At 43.7% G+C, this 23176-nt stretch overlaps 1 protein-coding gene across 5 annotated transcripts in view; it reads left to right on the forward strand.

Moving 5' to 3' along the window:
- RPS6KA5 (ribosomal protein S6 kinase A5) overlaps nucleotides 1–23176 on the forward strand; it is a 200529-nt gene that overhangs the window by 74019 nt on the left and 103334 nt on the right. For 3 of the 5 annotated variants that reach the window (XM_070378344.1, XM_070378342.1, XM_070378343.1), the window contains exon 3: nucleotides 13167–13385. In XM_070378344.1, coding sequence (XP_070234445.1) covers nucleotides 13167–13385 — 219 coding nt within the window. Of the gene's footprint in view, nucleotides 1–13166; nucleotides 13386–23176 lie in introns of those variants that run through there. The other 2 variants (XM_070378345.1, XM_070378346.1) reach the window with 2 other exon arrangements.

Below are 23176 nucleotides of genomic sequence, written 5' to 3' on the forward strand. Positions count from 1 at the left end.
TATGTAGTTTTTTAAGATTTGAAATTTAGTGTGCAAATAAGGTATCTGTTCTATAAAGGAATTTAGAATCTGTGCTTCTGTTTGATAAATATGTAAAATTAAGTGAATTTTATTTTAAATGTATCTTAAAATGTACCAATTTTCAAATACAGATTTAAGGGCATTTCCAAAGGTAGAATAAAAAAATAAGGAACTTAAAAAAAAAAGATGAAAATAGAGCAAAAGTCAGATAACAGGAAAGTGAAATAGATGATGTAGAAATCTGGGCTGAGATAGTAATTGTAATTGTGTCTTAAATTTAACCCTGAGGTTACTAAGAGATAGATAGAAAGGGAAAATTCTTTGGCCTACATAATTTGTATTTTTTTTCCTAGAGGAAAAGCATATAAGTTTGTGTAGAGCTGTAGCTTTCAAGCTTTTTGAACTATTATGCATAGGACAAAATAGGTATGTTTTTGTATGGCAACTCAGTATGTGTGTTTATGTATGTGTGTATGAAACAGAAACAGTATGTACAGACACACACGCTTTTCCCACTAACGTTTGTGTAGTGTTTGTTATCTGCCAGGCCTTCCTTTGAATCCTTACGGTAATTTCTTTAATTTCCTAAATCCCCAGACCATATGATGTAAGCACTATCACTGCCCCTAATGACAGGACTGAGGCACAGCTGTGCTACCTGCTGAGCCCGGGGACACACAGTTTGCACTTCCCTGGTGGCTCAGACGGTGAAGAATCTGCCTGCAGTGCAGGAGACCTGGGTCCACTCCCTGGACTGGGAAGATCCCCTGGAGAAGGCATGACTACCCACTCCAGTATTCTTTCCTGGAAAATTCCATGGACAGAGGAGCCTGGCGGGCTATAGACCAGGGGTAGCAAAGAGTCAGACATGACTTAGCGAATAAACTTTCACTTTCTTTCACACAGTTATTGAACAGCATATCTAGGAATCAAAGCTGGGCAGTCAGGCATCAGAGTCTTATGTTCTTAACCATTGTTCTGTACTGCCCTCTTTTCCCTCTCTCATGTGCTTAGACTTTTTACATTCACATGTACCTACACATGTATACCTAACACAGTAACCTCCGATACGCAGATGACACCACCCTTATGGCAGAAAGTGAAGTGAAGTGAAGTCACTCAGTCATGTCCAACTCTTTGCGACCCCATGGACTATAGCCCACCAGGCTCCTCAGTCCATGGGATTTTCCAGGCATGAATACTGGAGTGGGTAGCCTTTCCCTTCTCCAGGGGATCTTCCTGACCCAGGGATCAAAGCCAGGTCTCCCGCATTGTAGGCAGACACTTTACTGTCTGAGCTACCAGGGAAAGCAAACAAAAGTTCTGAACCCTGTTGTCATCCTGGAATGACATATTCTATAGCACTGTGGTCCATGTCAGGTGTTGCTTACTGTGCACGTGTGAATGTGTTTAAGAATGAGTGTGTGTGTGTGTGAGTATTCTAAAATGGAGATAAAGATAGAAAAATAGAGAGATGGCAGTGGGGAGGAGAGACAGACACACAAACTTGTGAAGCCTGATGTGAACTAGGACTGGATTTCTATATTTAAGAGGAAACAGCATTATTTGTTGAGGTTTCTGGAAAGGTTTCCCTGCAAAGTCAAATAATGTTCCTAATTTGTCAGGTTCTATAAACTCATATTTTAGGGATTTATCCCATAGACCTGAAATTTTGCCTTTTATCCTAGCAATTTCATACCTTAGTGAAGAAGAACTAAAGAGCTTCTTGATGAAAGGGAAAGAGGAGAGTGAAAAAGTTGGCTTAAAGCTCAACATTCAGAAAACTAAGATCATGGCATCTGGTCCCATCACTTCATGGCAAATAGATGGGGAAACAATGGAAACAGTGAGAGACTTTATTTTCTTGGGGCTCCAAAATCACTGCAGATGGTGACTGCAGCCTTAAAATTAAAACGCTTGCTCCTTGAAAGAAAAGCTATGACCAACCTAGACAGCATATTGAAAAGCAGAGACATTACTTTACTGACAAAGGTCTGTCTAGTCAAAGCTTTGGTTGTTCCAGTAGTCATGTGCCGGGGTCCAGCCCCGGTGGATCCAGGGGTTTCAAAGGGGAGACGGCTTCGGCGATCAGGAAACAACAGCTTACTTAAATGTTAATTAAAGATATAAGGAGTGGTTAAATAAGGACAGCTCAGTGAGGAAATTCAGTGGAGAAAAGAGGCTGAATAATTCAGCCAGAAGGTGAGAGAAAGAACGACATGGGGAGACCAAGCTTCGGTGAACAAGGCCTGCACTTTATTTTCCAAAGTAAAGAACGACATGGGGAGACCAAGCTTCGGTGAACAAGGCCTGCACTTTATTTTCCAAAGTAGTTTTTATACCTTAAGTTATGCATAGAGGATAATGGGGGAAGGGGTAGAGTCATGCAAGGACAGCAGTCCTTGATCCTTATCGAAGCCAGGCTTTCTTCCTGCAAACTTATCATATGCAAAAGTTTAGGTGATTTGCATCATCTTCTGGCCCGGAGGCCTGTTAACATTTTAAGAAACTTATTTTTCTCTAAAGGTGATTATTCTAAAGTCAGGTGCCATCCTCCAAAAGCATTAGATAAAGTTGCATTCCCATAGGGCAAAGGTGTGGTGGGCTATAACAAGAAAAAGAATTAACTCAAGGGTGCAAGATTACAAACATTAAAGCTACTACTTACACCAATTATATTAATCAATACACTGCAAGGGACACAGCAGGTAAGGGATATGGAAACTTAGCAGCAAACATTGGCCCAACAAGTGAAAAACCCTTCACCAGTACCATTTCTAATCAATCTTTTAACCGCTCAAAGGAATCTGTATTCAGACAGTTTAGAACATTTCATGCCTCTCACAGTTGGGAGGCTCTGAACAATCACATGTGGCTGGAAAAACCTATTCAGGCAGGCTGGAGGATTTCCAAAGGAGTTTGTAGGTTGAAACACTATCACACCCAGGAACTTTATTAACTGGAGCTGTAAGTTAACTCTTTTTTCAGAGAGAGGTAGTGGGGGACAGCCCCCCGTAAAGTCAGAGGTGTAGGTGAGAGCACAAAGCAGAAAGTAGGCAGACTCTGGTTTTGGGGGTAGATGCTCGAGAATTTCCAGGGGGACTCCTGAGGCTCGATCCCGCCTTTGCATATGCCGAGCCTCCTTCCTCGTGACCTTTGCCAGGGGCAGAGCTCCTGCTCCCGGCATCTCCCCCTTTTTTATTTCTTAAAACAGCCAGATGCAGCTCAGTCGCGAGCTTCTGAATGTTCTGCCGAAGAATCCTGACAATACAAGGAAGAAAGATTATGAGAAGCAAAATTAGAACTAAAGATATTAGACAGAATGTTTTTTCCAGAAATAAAGTTAGAGAAGGTGTGAAACAAGTCGTTAGCTGCTCCAGTGGCGGTAAAATCCAGTGGAAAGTGTTCCAAGGTCTGTATTTGATTATGAAGTTTCCCTAAGTCCAGGCCAATGTCAGAGCTGTTCCAAACACCTGAGATAGGATTTTTAATTTTTTCCCATTCATAATCTGTTTCGTTTACCTTTAAAGATGTCATGCATATCCACGGGTAATCAGCGTGGCAAGACAGAGCCATTTTCACTTTTAAAGCCTGTAACTCAGTCCCAGTATACATTATTGCCTCTTCCAAGGCATCTACCCTCATCTCCAACTTTCTATCTATAGCTTCCTGTGTTGCTAGAGTTAGAGAAACATTTTTAGACCCGGTATCAACATATTGGGCAGTATGCAGTTGTTAAGTCAATGATATTGCTGCTATTAAAGCTGCTATTCCCAGGATAAGCAAGCCCACAAACCGTCACGATCGCATTAAATCCTGTAGTTGTTGTAATACAGCAAGACCAAAATTATCATATCAATAAGTGGTTACATCATAAGATAAGGTGGATGTTGTAACACTACAAAGGAGCAAACATTATACTGAGGGTTTAAACAAGATGAGAGCACGCATTGTTCACAAGTCACTACATTGGGTCCACCAGTGAAAGTCACATGTACATTAAGTTTCCCAGAATCGTTGGTAAAGAGAAAAACATAAGGAGAGGGTAGACAAGCCAAAACAGAATAAGTAGAATTATTTTCTGGTTGGAGTTCACACTGCAGCAGCCCCATCAGTCTCGCCAGGATCTCGATGTTTATCTTGCCTCCCCTTCTGGCGGGCTCCTCTTTTGTGATCGAAGCAATGGGGAAACTGGATGTCTGGGGGACTGCAGCATGGCAAATCAGCCTGTCCTGGATCTAAATTGGAGAATCTGCATCCTGTGGAAAAATACAAGCACATCCTCTACCGCTAGTTAATAATGGGTCAGGACCCTTCATTGTCCTGAGAGGAGGTCCTTCCATTTGACTAATGGTTTTGTATCTTGTTGTTCCGGACGAATCAGCATTTAAGTTATTTATTACAAAGAGAGCATGTTGTAAGATCTGATGGGGGGAACTATACTTAAATTCCCCTTCCTTTAATTTTTTGAATTTGTATTTTTAATGTTTGATGTGCGCTTTCCACAATGGCTTGTCCCTGTGGAATATAAGGGATGCCTGTATTATGTTTAATTTGAAACTTTATACAAAATTCCTGAAAAGACTTAGAAGTGTAAGCAGGAGCATTGTCAGTTTTCAGAGCTTTTGGCAGGCCCAAATATGAAAAACAAGTAAAGAGATGTTGTATCACATCTTTAACTGCCTCTCCGGTACGAGCAGTTGCAATAATAACATGAGAAAAGGTATCTACAGTTACATGAACAAAGGACAGTTTTCCAAATGAAGAGACATGAGTTACATCCATTTGCCAGAGTACGTTAGGTTTGAGACTGTGAGGATTAACTCCCATAGGTAGACTATCCGCCCCTGGCAGTCATGTATGGATGTGAGAGTTGGACTATAAAGAAAGCTGAGCACCAAAGAATCGATGCTTTTGAACTGTGGTGTTGGAGAAGACTCTTGAGAGTCCCTGGACTGCAAGGAGATCCAACCAGGCCATCCTAAAGGAAATCAGTCCTGAATATTTATTGGAGGGACTGATGCTGAGGCTGAAGCTCTTAATACTTTGGCCACCTGATGCGAAAAACTGACTCATTGGAAAAGACCCTGATGGCTGGGGAAGATTGAAGGCAGGAGGAGAAGGGGACGACAGAGGGTGAGATGGTTGGATGGCATCACTGACTCGATGGACCTGAGTTTGAGTAAACTCCAAGAGTTGGTGATGGACAGGGAGGCCTGGTGTGCTGCAGTCCATGGGGTTGCAAAAAGTCAGACACAACTGAGCGACTGAACTGATACCTCCACATGTTCATGAAACACTTTTTAGTATATTCAGTTCTTTTTTTAGTACTTTCGTTCCAAAATGCCCACTGAACCCAATAAATTGGTATTTTTATCCACTAACAGGTCATAGCCCACAGTTGAAAAAAACTGGTCTAGAGAGACTGGAGTGGGGAAGGCAGGTGGATTGATTGTCAGTGTCTGGAACATGTCACATGTGGAAAGGTAGAAATCTTTTCTCAAGTTAAGTCATATGTGAGGAAGGGATGTGGCCAGGCATTGTAATCAGTCCTTATGTAGTTGAGGCAGGTTACAAAGCAGTGGCCAGAGAGAGACGACAGCATGTTAAGGTACTTTCCTTTTCCACGGTGGTGGCAGCTAAGTTTCCTGAGCTAGTGTCCCTAGGGAATGTTGTCAGGCGTCATATGTAATCCCACATTAAAAGGATTGGGGATTTCCCTGGTGGCTCAGATGGTAAAGAAAGTGAAAGTGAAGTGAAAGTTGCTCAGTTGTGTCCGGCTCTTTGCGACCCCATGGACTATTCAGTCCATGGGATTCTCCAGGCCAGAATACTGGAGTGGGTAGCCTTTACCTTCTCCAGGGGGTCTTCCCCACCCTGGGATTGAACACAGGTCTCCTGCATCACAGGCGGATTCTTTACCAGCTGAGCCACAGATGGTAAACAATCTGCCTGCAATTGAGGAGACCCAGGTTCTATCCCTGAGTCAGGAAGATTCCCTAGAGGAGGGCACGGCAACCCACTCCCAATATTCTTGCCTGGAGAATTCCATGGAGGAGGCTGGCAGGCTACAGTGTGCAGGGTTGCAAAGAGTCAGATTTGACTGAGTGACTAATACTGCTTTCTTTCCTAAAAGTGATTTCTGCATGAAAGCCCACTGTTCCCTCTCAAGGGGAAAGGGTTGGTGCACTCTCGCTCTGCGCTGGATTGTCATTGTTAGTTTCTCTTCCTAAAGACTTCTTCACCTGTAAGTCAGGATTGTCAACGGAGAAGGGTATTTGGCTGTATGCTACAGAGGTTTTGCTTTGTTTGTTCTCTATTTTTGTTTTTCACACATTCAACATTGAGTTTCTCCAGTGTACCAGCTCCAGAATTTGCTAATGATACAAAGTGAGTAAAACCAGACACAGTCCATGGATTTGTGGAATATGCAGTCCAGTGAAAGCTACACAGTGAGGCAATCACACAAATAAATGAAAACTCCTGTTTCTGACCATTTCTGTGACAGAGTGTTAGGAGAGTATAAAATTAGAGGAGCTGTGTTAGTCTGGGAAGTCAGGAGAGGCTGTTATGTCTGAAGGAGTGAGTAAATGATGGTGAGAAGTGGAGAGAGGCAGGGAGGAGGCAGGTAGTTTAGGCTACATTAAGGATTCTCATTATCTTAGGCGTCGTGGGAAATCAAGTGTTTTGAGCCAGAAGGGTTATTTTTTTTATCAGCAATTTAGATGACAACACAAAAGGTATGTTTACTAAATGAGGATGAATGCAGACTTAGAGGAGGAGTTAGTGTGGTTGATGGTTAAGTCACCGTTTAACAAGATTCCAGTGTTCTGGAAGGGGGAGAGCAGGGTGAACTCCAGGAACACTGACTGTGATTGCCGAGTTAGTGGAATCTCTCTGCGATTACAGCATTGGTACTTGCGGTTAATCAGAAAAAGCTTGTTCAAGTGGAAAATCATTTTAAAAGGATATATAAATATGTACTTTGAACATACTACTTTTCACTTAAAACATATAAATACATATTCATTTTGCATGTAGGCACAAGAATCTTTGAAAGTAAGTTCTTAAACAATGGTTTGCATAAACCACACTCGTAACGCATCATCTAAAATCACATTTCCAGTTCTTTAAAGTGAGAACCAGATACATTTGAAGTCATCTGGATACAAAGCTTTTTCCCTGAGCCTTTTATGGTTGTTTCACCATGCCTACTTTTTTGACAGTTCTTTTTGTTTTTTCCCCCAAGTGTCTTGCTTTTTGTAGTTCTTTTAAAGCTTTTAACCTCATCTTTTCTCTTCTTTCACATTTACATTTCTGTGGTTTATGTAATATGTAATTAAATTATGTAAGAACAACATACACCGCAGGCACACGCCAGCAAGGCAGTGCGTGTCAGTGGCTCATGGGAAGCAGAGCAGCAGGGGAGACAGCGGCACACGGAGAGCTGGTCAAGGGCGTCGGGCTGCAGCGCTGTCTTACGGGCGGAGAGGCGAGTGCACCAGTGTTGGGAGCTGTTTAAGCGGCAGTCACCAGGAACGCTTCTGCAGTATGTTTGTGTGTATATATATATTTAAAGCGATAGTTCCAATACAGAAGTTAAGATTGGAATAAACCCAAAGTGTGGCATGACTGGTAAGCCAGAGTGTACAATGTATAGGGTTTAAAGCAGCATTAATGAAAGTTTGAGTGGCAGAAAACAGTGATCTCACTGAGTGTAAGCATTCAGATCCCAGTGGGAACAGTATGTTCTGGGTGAGCACGCGACTGAAGGAGTTAATCCAGAGGCCATCTAGTTCTTAACTGTTTTCTCCAGAGCAATGCCTGTAAACATAGACAGATTCTCCTTGCATTTAATCATACGGCATTGTAAACTGACTGCATCCATAGACGGACCATAAAAATGTTTGTGTTTTTTTTAACAAATTGATCACATTTAAATGCCAATACTTCCTGAAAATTTTTAATGAATTCAGATTTTACAAATAAAGTGAAGAGATCTGTTTAATTGTGCTCAAGATAAATTTCAGCAAGAAAGCTGCTTTTGTTTGGCTTGAAAAAGTAGTTGAATTTGTGCAGCAGCTTTCGATATGACAGCATGCATGTCATCTTGTTTTAAAACCATCAGTCTGCTTTAACTTCTGTTCGTCATGACTCACGCCAAAAGCCTGGTTCATCATGACCCTGTGCTGATGGAGTCAGAGTTACACCTGTGGAAAAGCAGACTGAAACCTAGTCTGAGGAACTAGACGTTTCCCCTGGACGCTGTGCTTAGCTCATCTTACGTGATTTCTCTTATCATCAAGCCATTGAGACCGTTGTCAACAAGGTTTGCAACATTGTACTGTCTATGTCTGGTAGAATAGGATGCTGAATCCATATTTCAGTTTGAGCAGAAATGACCTTCATAATATATCTGTAGTTTGCCCCCAACCTATGGAATTCCTCCTGCAGCTTGGAAAAAGCTTATGTGGTTGTCTTGATCCAGTCTTCTCCTTGGAAACAGCTACTATAACCTGTCGGTATGGGAGCACACAGCAATGTCTGTCGAGCCTTAAAATGAAAGATATACCTCATTCATATGGTCATAGGTATCTGTCAAGCAAAGACAGGAATTAATCCTTGTCATTGTTTTTTTTTTTTTTGACCATGCAGCTTGAGACTGAACCCAGGGCCTCAACAGTGAAATCTCAAAGTCCTAACCATTAGACCACCAGGGAATTCCCATTCCTAGTTGTCATTTGTTTTTTGAATGTAGTTAGTTAGTGTGGTCACTCAGTCATGAGACTCTTGCAAACCCTGTGAACTGTAGCCCGCCAGGCTCCTCTGTCCCTGGGATTCTCCAGGCAAGAATGCTGGAGTGGGCAGCCATTCTCTGGGGGATCTTCCCAGCCCAGGGATCGAACCCAGCTCTCCCACGTACTGACTGAGCCCCCAGGGAAGGCCTTTTAGAGTTTGCTTTCCCTCAGTCTAATACGTAGAACTTCAACGTCGTCTCATCAAGCGCTGCTAGACTTGATCTCTGGAAAACCAGTGAACTCCATGTCTTCTTGTGCTGACATGGTTAACAGAGTATCTTGGAAAGGCCCTTTTTCTGGAGAAACTGATAAGATCAGAGCACTGCACAGGCTTCTGTGAAGATTGCTGGCAGTACATCTGAAGCCATTTCATGTTGATGCAGAGATTAGAGTTACGCTGAAGCCTGAAGCTTTGTCTCTTGACCCAAGCTGCAGATCCCAGCCGTGTTGCCAAGCATCTGTTTTAGGGGCTCCATCTGAGCAGCAAGTGCTATTGTTTTACCTTTTTTGGCCAGAAGAGTTTTCGCCATTGGTTGCTTTTTACATTTTCCAAAAGATGCTTTCAAAATAGGCTTTACCACCATCAGCACACAGCGAGCGAAGCCAGGAGTCAGCTTCACCACAGGGCAGCCATTCATCTCACTGGAGACTAAAAGGAAGTGATATTACCACCAGGTTCAGTGGCAGTGGCCCCTCTTAAAACACCGGCAGACCCGTAGGTGGTTCTGGACCGGATGGCACTCTTCCGCGGGAGGACTCCTTCCCTCCTTCCTCGGCACTAACCTGCAGACCCGCTCAGGCAGGACAGGTGGCTTCTTCAAGGTCCCTCCAGCAGTGAATGTTTTCTTCCTCCTTTGCAATGTGATCAGCAACCTTATGGCAGCTTCAGAAAGCAGGGCTGTTTGGAGGCAACTCTGTTTTTCTTAAGTAGTCTACTCAAAAATAAGATCTTGTTTGCCTGAAATATTTGTCGTTTGAAACATTGTAAGGCACTTCTTGAATTTTATTGCCGTAAGCATCTATTGGCACGTACCATGTGATAGAAGTACCATAGCTTTAGTTAATCATGGCAGTTATAGAAGTAAAAGCCGAAGACTTGGGAGCATCAGCATACTTTTTTCCCCTGACAGTTTCCTGACAGATTAAAAATAATGCTAATGGCAGGATGTGTCTTTAACTCATTGGAAAACTTGTGGTTATCATCACACGGCAAGGAGGATGACTGCTTATCATTTGACCATGCAGTGTGTAACAGGCATTAAGGATGATTTTATATTATTTTCCCACCTACATTAGCATCCGATGCTATCTCACTTTCATTTGAAGTGAAATTTGACGTTGTTTAAAGGAACAACAACAAAAAATCAAAAGTTATTTCCAAATTCACAGTGCACCTCAAGGGAACCTCCTAGTGGTACAAAATCTTAACATCATTTACTTTTAGATCGGCTTAGCGAGTAAGGACATTTTGCTTAGATGAAATGGTGTGACTGTATTTTTAAATATTTAAAAGATTAGAGAAGATGGATAATATTCTGTTTTGTAAGTCCAGAAGGTATAAGGACTAACTGATGAATATTGTAGAAAGGCCTGTTTCCACTCAAGGTAAGGCACATTTTTGAATATTTAGATCCCCCCCATCCACAAAATGGTCTACTTTACAAAACTTCCTCCACTTGGAAGTATTAGTACTGTGTCTTTGCTACCATGCAAACAGCTAACCTGTATTGTGGCTTCTGTTTAATGTCTGGTTCCTCATTTCTTAGTCTGTGAGCTCATTCACTTTAGGGAGGTGCTGGAGCGCTGCTCGGAGCGGGGTCTTAGGAGTCAGGCCAGAGGGCCGGCTGTGACCTTGAGCCAGGGGCCCAGTTCTCCGTGCTCCATTTCCTCACCTGTAAAGTGGGGGTCACCCCTCACCCTCTCAGGGTGCTGTAGGAGTCTCAGGAGTTTGTCTCTGAAGTGCAGACCCTCTAAAGTGGGGGTCACCCCCTCACCCCTTCGTGGGGGTGCTGTGGGAGTCTCAGGGTTTGTCTCTGAAGAGCAGACCCTCAGCAGGTCGGTGCTCACACCCTGCGTCTGTCTGCTGTGTTGGCAGCACCTGGGCTGAAGGACACACGAGCACTGGGAAGGAGTTCATGGCCATCTTCCCATGATGTTGTAGAAAGGTTTTGTTTGTTGGAGAAGACAGACGGGTAGCAATTTCGAAGGACCATAACAGTCTGGAGACAGGAATCTCAGCACAGAAATTTAGGGCAGGTGCCTTGTGTGTGTAGGGGAACACAAAAATATGGTCCTTCTAGAGGACTTGACTTTCTTCCGGATTTCTGTGGAACCTTATTCCGTGGAAGATGTAGTAAGTACTCTTCATTAGAATATTCTCCAGCTTCATTTCACTGCTTCTGAATAGATTGTTAGGTTCTAACAATGCTTTGACTTTTTATTTTTTGGTTCACTTCTGCCTTACTAAACTTTCAATCTGTAATCATTTTATTTTCGATACAAGACACAACCCATTTGTTAACTTTTTCTATAGTCCAGGGTATGTTCAGTTTGTTTATGGTATAGATTTTATTAAAATCCACACCATCCAATTTCTAGTACTCATGAAGAATGTCTCTTTTTAAAAAAAAATCACTTACGGTTAACTGTGTAGTGCTTTCATTTGAATCAGTTCTGCCACTTTTACCCAAGTACTCTGGCCACGTCCTTTCGGTAATTCCATTTTGCACTTCCATCTGCAGAATGGGATTACTGAAAGCACCAACCTCACTGGCTGTTGAGGAGCAAGCGAGGCACTGTGTGGAGTGTGTTTAGCGCGGAGCCTGCAGAGCCTGGTCCTTAGTGAGTGTCTTCCCTCCCTTCTCAGGAACGTTACCACCATTCTCTGTCCATCGTATATCACGAGTCAGCACTCATTTACTTCCTCACGTCCTGAACCAAATGATGTCCCCGGCGAAGAGCCCATCCCTTTGCTGTTGCTTTTCAGTTGCTCAGTCGTGTCTGACTCTTTGTGACCCATGGACTGCAGCACGCCTGGCCTCCCTGACTTTCACCATCTCCCAGAGCGTGCTCAAACTCATGTCCATTGAGTTGGTGATGCCATCCAACCATCTCATCCTATCCTTCTCCTCCTGCCTTCTGTCTTTCCCAACATCAGGGTCTTTTTCAGTGAATTGGCTCTAAACATCAAGTGGCCAAAGCATTGGAGTCTCAGCTTCAGCATCAGTCCTTCCAGTGCATATGTAGGCCCTTCCCTTAAAACTGCCTTATATGTGGGTAGGTTAGAACAGTCTGAGGAAGCACGGGTCTGGATCAGAACTTAGACCAGCTCCAGAATGGTCTTGATGAAAGCACTTCAGAGTGGGACTGGTCTCAACCATCCCAGGAGGTGTTTGCATTGTGAGAAGGGAAGAGACTTTATACCCTGTAGGGGTGAACTGGGGACCTACTCCTTCCCTTTATCAGTTTTTTGGTCTGCCTTCTTCCTCTTCCTTCCTCCTGCCTCCTCCTGACCTTTCCCTGCTCCTCTAGGTGAATAAGCACAGATATCTGCTCTGGGCACAGGATCCAGTATGGCCCCAATGCCTCCGCATAGAGCGGAGTGGCCCTGTACACAGGATTTTCCCAGCTGAGCCCAAATTTAGGGAACATGTGGCAAGGTTCACCTACTAACTTCTGAACTGCTGTCCAGAGCTGTAAAGGGGATTCTGTTGGTATTGCTTGCTATTTAGAGTCTTTTACAGGCTTCCCTGGTGGCTCAGACACTAAAGAATCTGCCTGCAATGCAGGAGAGAGACACCCAGGTTTGATCCCTGGGTCAGGATCTGAAGATCTCTTTTGTTTGTACAAGGTCAGCTTATGTTGCTTTAGACTTTTTAAAATAAGTATAGAGGAGTACTTGAGATACTTGATTCATACGTGTGTATGAGACTTTTTTTTTTTTAGATTCTTGTTAAGAACTATTTGTATTTGTTTATAGCAGTAGCAAAACCTAGAGGTTTTATGTAACGTCTGCAATGTCCTGGTTGCTCAGAATTGGACTTTGGTTAATTGGCCGTGATAACAGTTGTTTCCTACAGCTGAGCACCCTGAGGCGAGAAGAGCGGTAAAAGGGTGAGAACCTCCCTTCGTCAGCGGGGTGAGATACCTGCGTCTGAGGGTTAGACCTAGAGATGTCTGGCATAAACTTGAAGAAAGGTGTAAAAGACTATCAGAAACGGCACTAAGGGTCCTTTTTCATCCAGAGAATGTTCCTCTGTGCACTGTTAACCTTCAGTCTGCACTCAGTTACCACTCTGCCTGGGTACCCTTTTAATAATCTTCTGATTTTTTTCTTTTCATTTTCAGCTTACGGAAAGGTGTTTCTTGTGCGTAAAGTAAGTGGCCACGATGCTGGAAAGCTGTATGCCATGAAAGTTCTGAAGAAGGCCACCATAGTGCAGAAGGCCAAGAGCGCGGAGCACACGCGGACGGAGCGGCAGGTGCTGGAGCACATCCGGCAGTCGCCCTTCCTGGTGACGCTGCACTACGCCTTCCAGACGGAGACCAAGCTGCACCTCATCTTAGGTGAGTGCCGCTTCTCGGCTGACTCCGGCTCGCCACGCACACTCTGGGCCTTGAGTTGTAACCTACCCAAAGGTGGCACACTTCAGACTTAGAAGAGTGGAGTCTTGGGACTTCCTGGTGGTCCAGTGGTTAGGACTTTGCCTTCCAAACAGGGAGTGAGGGTTTGACCCCTGCTCGGGGAACTGAGACCCCACATGCCTCACGGCCAAAAAAACAAGAACGTGAGCAACAGAAGCGATATGGTGACACATTCAACACAAGCTTTAAAAATGGTCCACATCAAAAAAATCTTCAAAAACAAGAGAAGAGATGAAACCTTTGACTTCCACTCTTCTCTCCATGGTGCCATTTCCTTGAACATCCGGAATCGCTCCGGATTTGGGGCCTCCTGGCCTGAAGAAATTTGTGGCCCTCTTTTTCACACTCCTTTTTAATCTTGAACACGGGAGTCATTTGGGTGGCTGCTTCCCTGGGCGGTAAATTCTCTTCAAATGTGAGGAGTTGAATGGGAAAGTGGGCCACAGCTCTCAGGAACGTACAGGTGTGGGCCAACAAGGATATATTTATGGAAATCAGTAATTAGGAAAAAGAAAAGATTTTTCTTAGAGATGCTTTGCTTTTCTAGTGAAAAGCCTGGTTTTACGGGAGAGCCCCACAAGTCATCAGTACTCTGCTCACTCCCGTTCCCACCCACAGACGCTGTCTGAATCCTTTCCTTCATGGACTGCAGCCCGCCAGGCTCCTCTGTCTGTGGAACTTTCCAGGCAAGAGTACTGGAGTGGGTTGCCATTCCCTTCTCCAGGGGATCTTCCCAAACCAGGGGATCAAACTCTGGTCTCCTGCATTGCAGGCAGATTCTTTACCACTTGAGCCACCAGGGAAACCCTGTCAGCTAGAGGTGGACCACTGTGAGCTTGTGGGCTTCAGAGATGTCCCCTGTGCAGATTTGAAATCTGGCCAGATTTCTTTTCAGAAAAGCTGTACCGCTCTCTCTTCCTGCTGGAAGTAAATGGCAGTACTTCTAGAGTTACTCTCCTCCATCATAGAATGTATCTTCTGCTACACTTGGAGTCCCATCCTTGTGAGAACTTGCACTTATGTATTATAATACCCTGGTACTGATCTCCTGTGAGGATTAAGTGAGGTGGAATTTCATACACAGTGCTCTGTGAGCATAGCCGGCTCTCGTCCCTTCGGTGTGCTGGCCCTCTGCTCGGTGGAGTCCTAGTTAGCACTAACCCCCACAGCAGCACTGCCTCTCATTAGAGGTGCTGAGGTGCTGGAAGCTGCGTTTCCTGCAGTCACTTATCTTGTATAAGCTTGAGAATAAAGATCTGAACTCAGATCTGAATCGTGAAGTCTGTCTAACAGTGCCCCTTGTTTTCTCCAATTATTAGTGATACAAATAGACTTTTTAATATATATTTGGCAACTTTATCAAATGCTCTCATTTAGAAAATTATACTTTTATTAATGCTGTCTATAATTGCATTCATTTTTTGAGACCCAGTTTGCAGTGTTTAGCATCCCCTAAACCATCCCAAATCTTCCGTACCCGCAGGCCATAGTCTCCCTGTCTGGTCAGGGTCCCGACTCCAGCAACCATCTGCCTGGTGTCTCAGGCCTTCATTCTCCTCCTGTGTGTATCTGTTCAGCTTTGCTGTTTACTGATTTTTAAATAAAAGTCCTTCTGTATTTTTCCCCAGTAGCGTGTAGTGCACAGGGCATCGTAATACAATGGTTTCAACATTTTTAGCAGCGGAACCCTTCCCTCAAGTGCAAACACAAAGCTTCAATTGGAAAACAGATAGAAATGAGGAGCGGGGCTTGAGTCTGTCTCAGAGCACAAACCCTGTAGTTTATTTCTGGTCCTCCCCCAGTCACAGTTGCCGTGGAGGCCTCAGGGAGTCTAGGAAGACTCGCTATAAATGATCCTCTCGTTCAGTGAACAAGATTTTACAATAAACTGGCTCACGACAGTTAAATCAGACGCCTGAGCTCATACAACCAGTGCGAGCCCCGAGAGGGAGAGCCGGACTCCTGGGCTCTGCGCCCGCTGCCCTCCCCCAGCCTCTCCTCTGTTCCCTGACGTGCTGTGCTCCAAGTTGTTCACTGTAAATACTGCACTATTAACCTCAAAGTAGATGAGTGGAATATTTTGGTTTTGATTAAAAAACAGTCCTTGATAACGTTGCTCTTTTTGTTGTTGCTTCTTTGTTACTTTTGCTCTTTGTCAGTGGCCCACAAATAAATAAATACAAACCCAAATGAGAAAGCCCATCTCTTCTGGCAGCTCAAGAGCAGAATGTAGACTGGACCGTGGCCTTGTCCCTCGTAGGTGAGGCAGGCAGCGCGTTTGGAAGGCCTGCCCTCTACCTCCTGTCCCCGCAGATGCCTTTACTCTCCTCCTTTTTGTGCGTGTTTGTAGTTGCTATTTGACTTTAAAGACAAAACTTTTCAGAAATCTTGAACGGGACTTTATTAAACTGTTTTTTCGTTTTTGTTTTTTCTGGTTCTGTTGTTTGTTTGCAGTGCTTGGAACGCATGCTAGGTCAGTCTTCCAAATACGGTCTCAGTCTGCCAGGGCCGTCATGACAAAATATAAGACCGGGTGGCTTACTGAGCAGAAGTTTCTGCCCGCACCACGGCACCAGTGGGAGTTTGCCGTGCGGGCCGTGAGGGAGGGCCTGGCCCAGCCTCGCCCCAGCTCGCGGAGGCCCCTCTGACCGCCCTGCACGTGGCTGGCCCTCTGCAGGCACACCTCTAGTGTTGCTTTTTGTGTTCAGATTTTCTCTTCTGGTGAGGATTGGATTAGAGCTTACCCTGATGGCCTCATTTTAATAACTTACTTACCTCCTTAAAGGCCCTGATGACTAATAGAGTCACATTCTGAGGTATTGGGGCTGAGACTTCAATATGTGAATTTGGGGGAGACCGTTTCAGCCCGTAACTGTCTTTAAAGGTGTGTTGATTAACTTTATCTAGGTTTTGTGTACTGTTAGAGATTAATAGCAAGAGTTCATATGTCAAGCAAGCTTTTCAGGGATCCAGCTGGCTGACCTTTGTCTGATGAATAAACAAACATTATAGACCTTTTAAAAACCTTCACTGTTACTACAGAAGCAGATACATGCATGTAGAAACTGTAGCAAAACGAAAACAAGAAAACATTTTCAGGACCAGAGTTTCCCTCCTGACACCTCTCTCTGTTACTACCTTAGCGTGTCCTTCCAGACCTTCGTGTCTGTGTGTCTGCACGCGTGTACACTTTATTAAGATGAAGTCGTCCTGTACAAGGGATTGGTAACCAGCTTTTTTTCTTTTGATATATTAATGATGTCTATCTTTCCTGGTTAATGAATTTTCATTTCACTTAATATCTGGTGATACTCATTTGTCTGTTGCCACGTAACTTTAAAATTTCATTGCTTAAACAATAATGTGTTCTCTTGTGATGCTCTGGGTTGGCTGGACTTGCTCACGTGGTAGAGAGTGGAGGGCTGAGCTGGTGTCATTCCCGTGTCTGAAAGTTGCTGCTGCTCTGGCTGAGACCCTCTCTTCCTCTGCACGTGGCTCTCACCCCGCAGTGCGGCAGATCAGCTTCTTCCCATCATGGCCACCTCGGGGCAGCTCGTGCAGACAGCCAGGAGGGCGAAGGGAGGGGTCACGAGGCGCTCTGAGGCCCTGAAGCTCACACAGCCTCACTTCCCGCAGAACCAGCCCAGGTCTAATGAATAGGGAAGCAGGCTCAGCTTCTTGTCATGTGTTTTTTAAAATAATATTTTCTTACACACATATATATAATTGACATACAACATTATATATTATATATTATAGTTGGCATACAATATTACTGTAAATTAACTTCAGATGTACAACATAATGATTTGATATTTGTATGTATTGCACAACAGTCGCCGCAGTAAGTGGTTAACATCCATCACCACCCATAGTTACGGAATTATTCGTTGTTGTGATGAGAACTTTGAAGGTCTACTCTTGTAGGAACTTTCAAATATGCAGTCCAGTGTTATTAACTATCGCCACTGCGCTGTGCGTTCCATTCCCGTAACTGGTTTGTTTTATGCCTGGAGGTTTGCCCTTTTGACTGCCTTCACCCGTTTCATCCATGCCCCAAGCTCCCACCTCTGGAGCTGTCTACTCTTTGTTTCTTCCTCTTAGATTCCGCATATAAGTGAGATCATATGGTACTTGTCTTTCTGTTTGCCTTCATCCATGATTCATCCATGATGTCGTAAATGGCAAGATTTCATGATTATGGCCAGATGATATTCCACTTTATGTGTGTGTAGAAATGCACACAGACATGCACACACAACAACCCACATTTTCTCTGGTCATTCATTCGTTAATGGGCACTTAGGGTGTGTCTCTGTCTCCCGTTATAAGTAACGCTGCGGTCAGCATGAGGGCGCACGTGTCTTTTCAAGTTAGTGCTTTTGTTTTCTTCAGATGAACACTCAGAAGCGGGTTGCAGGATCGTATGGTGGCTCTATTTTTAATATTTGAAGAAGCTCCATACTGTTCTGCATCGTGGCTGCACCAATTTACATTCCCACCAACCGTACACAAGGGTTCCCTTCTCTCCACATCCTCAGTAGACTTTGCTTCGTGATGTGGCGACTACAAAGGATTTGTGGCCATCTACCACACAAGTTTGTGTTCACATTTCACTCATTGTCCCATAAAATCCTTTGCAGCTGGTTTGTTCAAACCAGGAGCATTCACTTGGTTGTCTGCTTGAAGTCTCTCAACCTGGAATGCTCCCTTTTTTATATCCTTGGTTTATTGATCTGAAAACATATAGTGACTTTAGCTTATTCCTCTGCTAAATTCCAGTATTTGGGAAATCGGACCTCAAGTCTTCATAAATGGACATTAGATATTTTTGCTGGAACACACCATATCACAGTGCAGAAACCAATGATCTGGTTGTTAGTGATGCTCAGACTAAATTACAAAGGTGATCATCTGATCTGTTTATAATAGAGTTATGTTTGTTTTTCCCTGAGAAGTGAAAATAATCTGTGATGTTTTGATACTTTATGGTTTTAACATTTAACACTTCATAATTCATTGCTTAAATCAACTGTTTCATTGTGAGTTACAAAATTGTTGTGATGAGAATGTTAAAGGCTTACTCTCTCAGAAACTTTCAAACATGCAATCCAGTGTTATTAACTGTAGTCACCCTGCTGTACATTATATCCCCATGACTGATTTATTTTATAATTGGAGTTTTTAACCTTTTGACTGAAGGGTGATTTTTCTAAATCTGTCATTTCTTCTACATCTATTAGTTGGCATTCTTCTGAAAAAGTATGGCTTTGTCTCATCCACTGTAATTTTTTGTTTACCCTGAGATCCTGAGATGTAGTTTCTAATGGAAAGACCAGATGCAGTCCCTTTGATTGCCAGTATTCAAAGAAAGAAGTTAAAGAACATTCAAATGGCGCTGTGTTTCAGGATCCCTGATAATCAGTTGTCTTCAGCCATAACCAGAGGCGGCCTGCTCTGTACACTGCTCTGGCCTTTCTTATTTTCACTTCGCAGGGTATCCTGGGGTTCACGCTTTATTAGTTTGTAAAGCTCTTCCCTGTTCTTTTTTGTCTCTGCACAGGTTTCCATTCCACTCCGTAGCACACCCGATCAGTCCTCTGGGGTGGATCCTTGGGTGGTCTCCAGTCTTACCCTTTGATCCAGAGTACACAACTCGTACGTGTCATTTCCCACTTGCGTAGGAAAAAAGCTAGCCTTAATTCATGGGAAGAGGTTGCTCGATCTGTATTTTTGCCATCTGTAATTTCACATATACCTTTCCACAGGGGTTGTGCCCTTTTCACTCCCACTAGAATTGTGTTAGAGTGCCTATTTCTCCACAAAGCATACTCTCAAACTTCTGGATATTTGTCTGTCTCATAGATAGGTGGTGTCTCAGTGTAGAGTTAATTTGAATTTTTTTTGTGGGGTTGAACATATTTTCGTATGTTTAAAAGGTCATTAGTCTTTCTCTGCACATTGTCTGTCTGTCCCCTTTGCCCATTTGTTTCCATCTCAGTTTTCTAGGAGCTTTGAGGTTAATCATTTGTAATAGTCACAGTAAATCCTTCCCTGTTTTCCACTTTTCTTTTGACTTTATGATGTTTTACCTTGTAAAACGTAATTAAATTTATATGGAATAGAATTTGTTTAAAAAGATCTTCATGGCTTAGGGCGTTTAAGTCATAGTTAGAAAGATCGCACATTCCTGAGGTTATAAGGAATTCACCTTATTTTTCCAGTGCTTGTATGGTTTTATTTTTTGCATGGAGAACATCACAACACCACACACTAAGTCCAGGTTTACACTGACTTGAGGTGCTGCCTTTTACATACCTTAAATTCTCATATATATTCATGTCTTTCCTGACTGACTTCTGCTGTTGAATCATATGCCATTACCATGTTCTAGTTTATCAGTTTTACAGTATAAATACTCAGAAAGGCTAGACCCCCTTTGTCTTTCATTTCTATTATTTTTCAGAGTTTCGAGGGGTTCCATCATGTTTGTTTACTTTGAATGTGAACTTTAGAATCAAATTGTCTAGTTTTGGAGGGGGACTTGTTCGGGTGTTTTTAATTGCAGTTGTCTTAAATTTTAAAAAGTAATTTCGGGAGAATTGGTATTTGTATGATATTGGTTATTCCTGTTCAAGAACATGGTATGTCTTCTCATGTGTTGAAGTCTGCTTCTGACATCTTCAGGAGTGTTTTATTGTTTTTCTCCTATCCACGCTTCCGCAGTCAGTCTCAGATAGTCCAGTGTTGATGCTGTCAGGAGGGTCTTTTTCCCACTGAATCTTCTGGCTGTTAGTTTCCGTGTGTCCATCGCCCTCTTGGTGTTTAGCCACATTTGTGCCCGTGTTCATGCTGTCTCTCAGCCTGCGTGCAGCGTGCCGTTTGGTGGGTGTGGGCTTTCTTAGGCTTGAAGTTTTACTGAGGGAGTACGTCGTGGGGATTTACAGTCATTCTTTCTGTTCTTTAAGATGTTTTGGGAGCAGACATGGAAATTCAGGTCCAGGTTGCCATCATGCTTCTACTAGGATTCATGGCTCACTGGAGACTACCAGGCTTGTTCCTTTGGGATAAAATTTGTCTGCTTGGCACAGGCTTCTCCAAATGATAAGGTTATTACATGTGAGTATTATCTTGACCGATGCCATCTTTGACATTTGCCAGATGTGGTGCGCAGCATTTCCCTCAGAGCTGAGCTGTGCGCTGGTTTCCCACAGTTCTGAGCTGTGCGGTGGTCTCCCACAGAGCGCTTTGTGTACTTGGAATCGCCTCCGTCCATTTGTATTCCGTGTGCTGTCCTCTAAAGTGGGGGCCAGCGGTGGCGGGCTCAATTTGGTCTCTGGACTGTAATTTGTTGACCCTTGCAGTAAATGCATCTAAGTCACATCTATGTTTTTTTCTTTAAATTGTGTATCATTAATATCAGTTAGGCTTTGTTTTAATTTATATCTAATGGCATCATATAGATTGATGGATTTTTTTCTTTATATTTTTTTTAGCCTCTCCAAATCTTACTACATGGAGCCCATTCCTCTTTTTATAACTTTTTTTTTTTAATCTCTCTTTGCCTGCTTACAGCAAGGAATATAAACATTTTCATCTGTTCTCCTTCTCTCTCTTAAAACTTGTATTCATTTCAGCTGTCAGTGGGAGGGAATTCTATGTAGAAAATAATCTGGGAAAACAATTTTTCTTTGTTGGTTAGTTATAATTTTGTCAAAACACCAGCTGATCTGTGATTGTGTAAACTGTCAGATTAATCAGTAGAATTCACAAGACACTAAAGAAGCAAATCACGAAGGTCCTTATAAAGGTGATGCCGTGGAGCACTCTCAGTAATGAACACCCCCCCCCACCCGCCTTCCAGACAGTTCTGTCGTTGTGAGTCACCCTTTCAACAAGAGCTCAAAGGTATTTAAGACATTACAGTTTCACTTTCGAGTGTTAATTTCATCTCAGGAATTGCAGGGGTGAGGCTACTTGCTGAGGCGGTGACAGTGAGAACAGTTCGTGATCCGTCTATAGCGCAAGCAAGACAGACCGTGACTGGAGGAGCTTCCTCACTAGACATGACTGACTTATAGCACTGATACATAGTTATGCCTCAGTCAGAACTTTATGATGATTCTGATGCCCTGGAATGCATTTGCAAGAGGTACCATTAGAATGTTGAGCTAAAACCAGAAGAAAAATTGAAATGACTCCGGCATGACATTAAAAAGAAATTGCCTTCAGGTGTGTGTGATACATGGCATGACGCCTGCTCCTGAGATTCAGGAGGAGTGAAAGGAGCAATCAGGCACCGTTCGGGGGAGGAAGCACTGGGGAGTGCGGACCGGACACGTGGGGTTGATGGACTGAAGGGTCCCAAAGGAGGAGGAGAAGCTGTAGGAAGGAAGAATAAGATGGAGAGCAGGACCTGGCTGGGGATGAGGCGGTCCTGAATGATGGGGGAAGAGGAATAATGGCAGTTGGCTCTTTGGAAGTTGCCACCATAAGAAATATGAACCAGAGAATTTGAGATGAAAAGGCTAGATGACTGGAGATGGGTCAGAGCGTTACTAGATTTAAGTAGGTGTTTGGAGGGTGAAAGTGAAGCAGAGAAGCTTTCTTTGGACGCAGGAGACCCAGGATTTAGCCCTTCTTTCTGTTGGTTTAGTTGCCACTTCCTCTCCTGCCAGCAGATTTCCATGTGTTTGCGTGAACAAGGTGGAGCCTTGGAAAGCAGGCCAGGTCCTTGCGTGGTTGCCCTGCATCCTCAGCGGAGAATGATGCCGTCGGGTGGAAAGCGGGCCAGGTCCTTGCGTGGTTGCCCTGCATCCTCAGCGGAGAATGATGCCGTCGGGTGGAAAGCGGGCCAGGTCCTTGTGTGGTTGCCCTGCATCCTCAGTGGAGAATGACGCCGTCAGGTCGTGTCTGCAGTTTTCAGTGACACTCCAAGGCTCAGTGTCTCCAGTGGACTCGTTTTCTCCATCTGTTAACAGAAGCATGTGTAACTCTGACAGTAGGGCTTCCCTGTCGGTCTGGGGGTTGAGAGTCTGTCTGCCTGTGCCGGGGACGGGTGCATCCCTGGTCCAGGAAGGTTCCCCGCGCCGCGGCCACGTGGCCCCTGTGCCTATCCGCTGACCCCGCGGGCTGCAACCACTGAGGCCTGAGCCTGGGCCCACGGGCTGCGGCAGGAGGAGCCACCATTCACCACAGCTAAGACCCAGAGCAGCCAAAAATAAATACATTAAAAAAAAGAACCACTACCAGTAGAGAGGTTGAACATGAAGTCAAGTTAGATACGCAGAGGTCTTAAGTAGCTGGAACTATCCTCAGCTAACTAACAATGTATGTTTCTTCTCAACAAAATGAATTTTTCCATGTTCTTAATGCCCTGATACAGTGATGTTAATAGTGTGATTAGAAAAACTTGTTGCAAATACTTAGAGGTGACTTTGAACACTTAATTTTTTTGGTTTTGAAATATAAATAATATGTGCTTTAAAATCAGTAATTTTGATTGAAAACAGATGTTGTTTGTCCTAATGTTAATTCCATAAGATATAGTTGCTTTAGTCCTTTGGACTGCAAAGAGATCAAACCAGTCAATCCTAAAGGAAATCAGTCCTGAATATTCATTGAAAGGACTGATGCTGAAGCTGAAGCTCCAACACTTTGGCCCCTGATTCAAAGAACTGACTCATTGGAGAAGACCCTGATGCTGGGAAAGA

Source organism: Bos mutus, chromosome 10 (genome assembly GCF_027580195.1).
Source record: "Bos mutus isolate GX-2022 chromosome 10, NWIPB_WYAK_1.1, whole genome shotgun sequence".
Lineage (NCBI taxonomy): Eukaryota > Metazoa > Chordata > Mammalia > Artiodactyla > Bovidae > Bos > Bos mutus.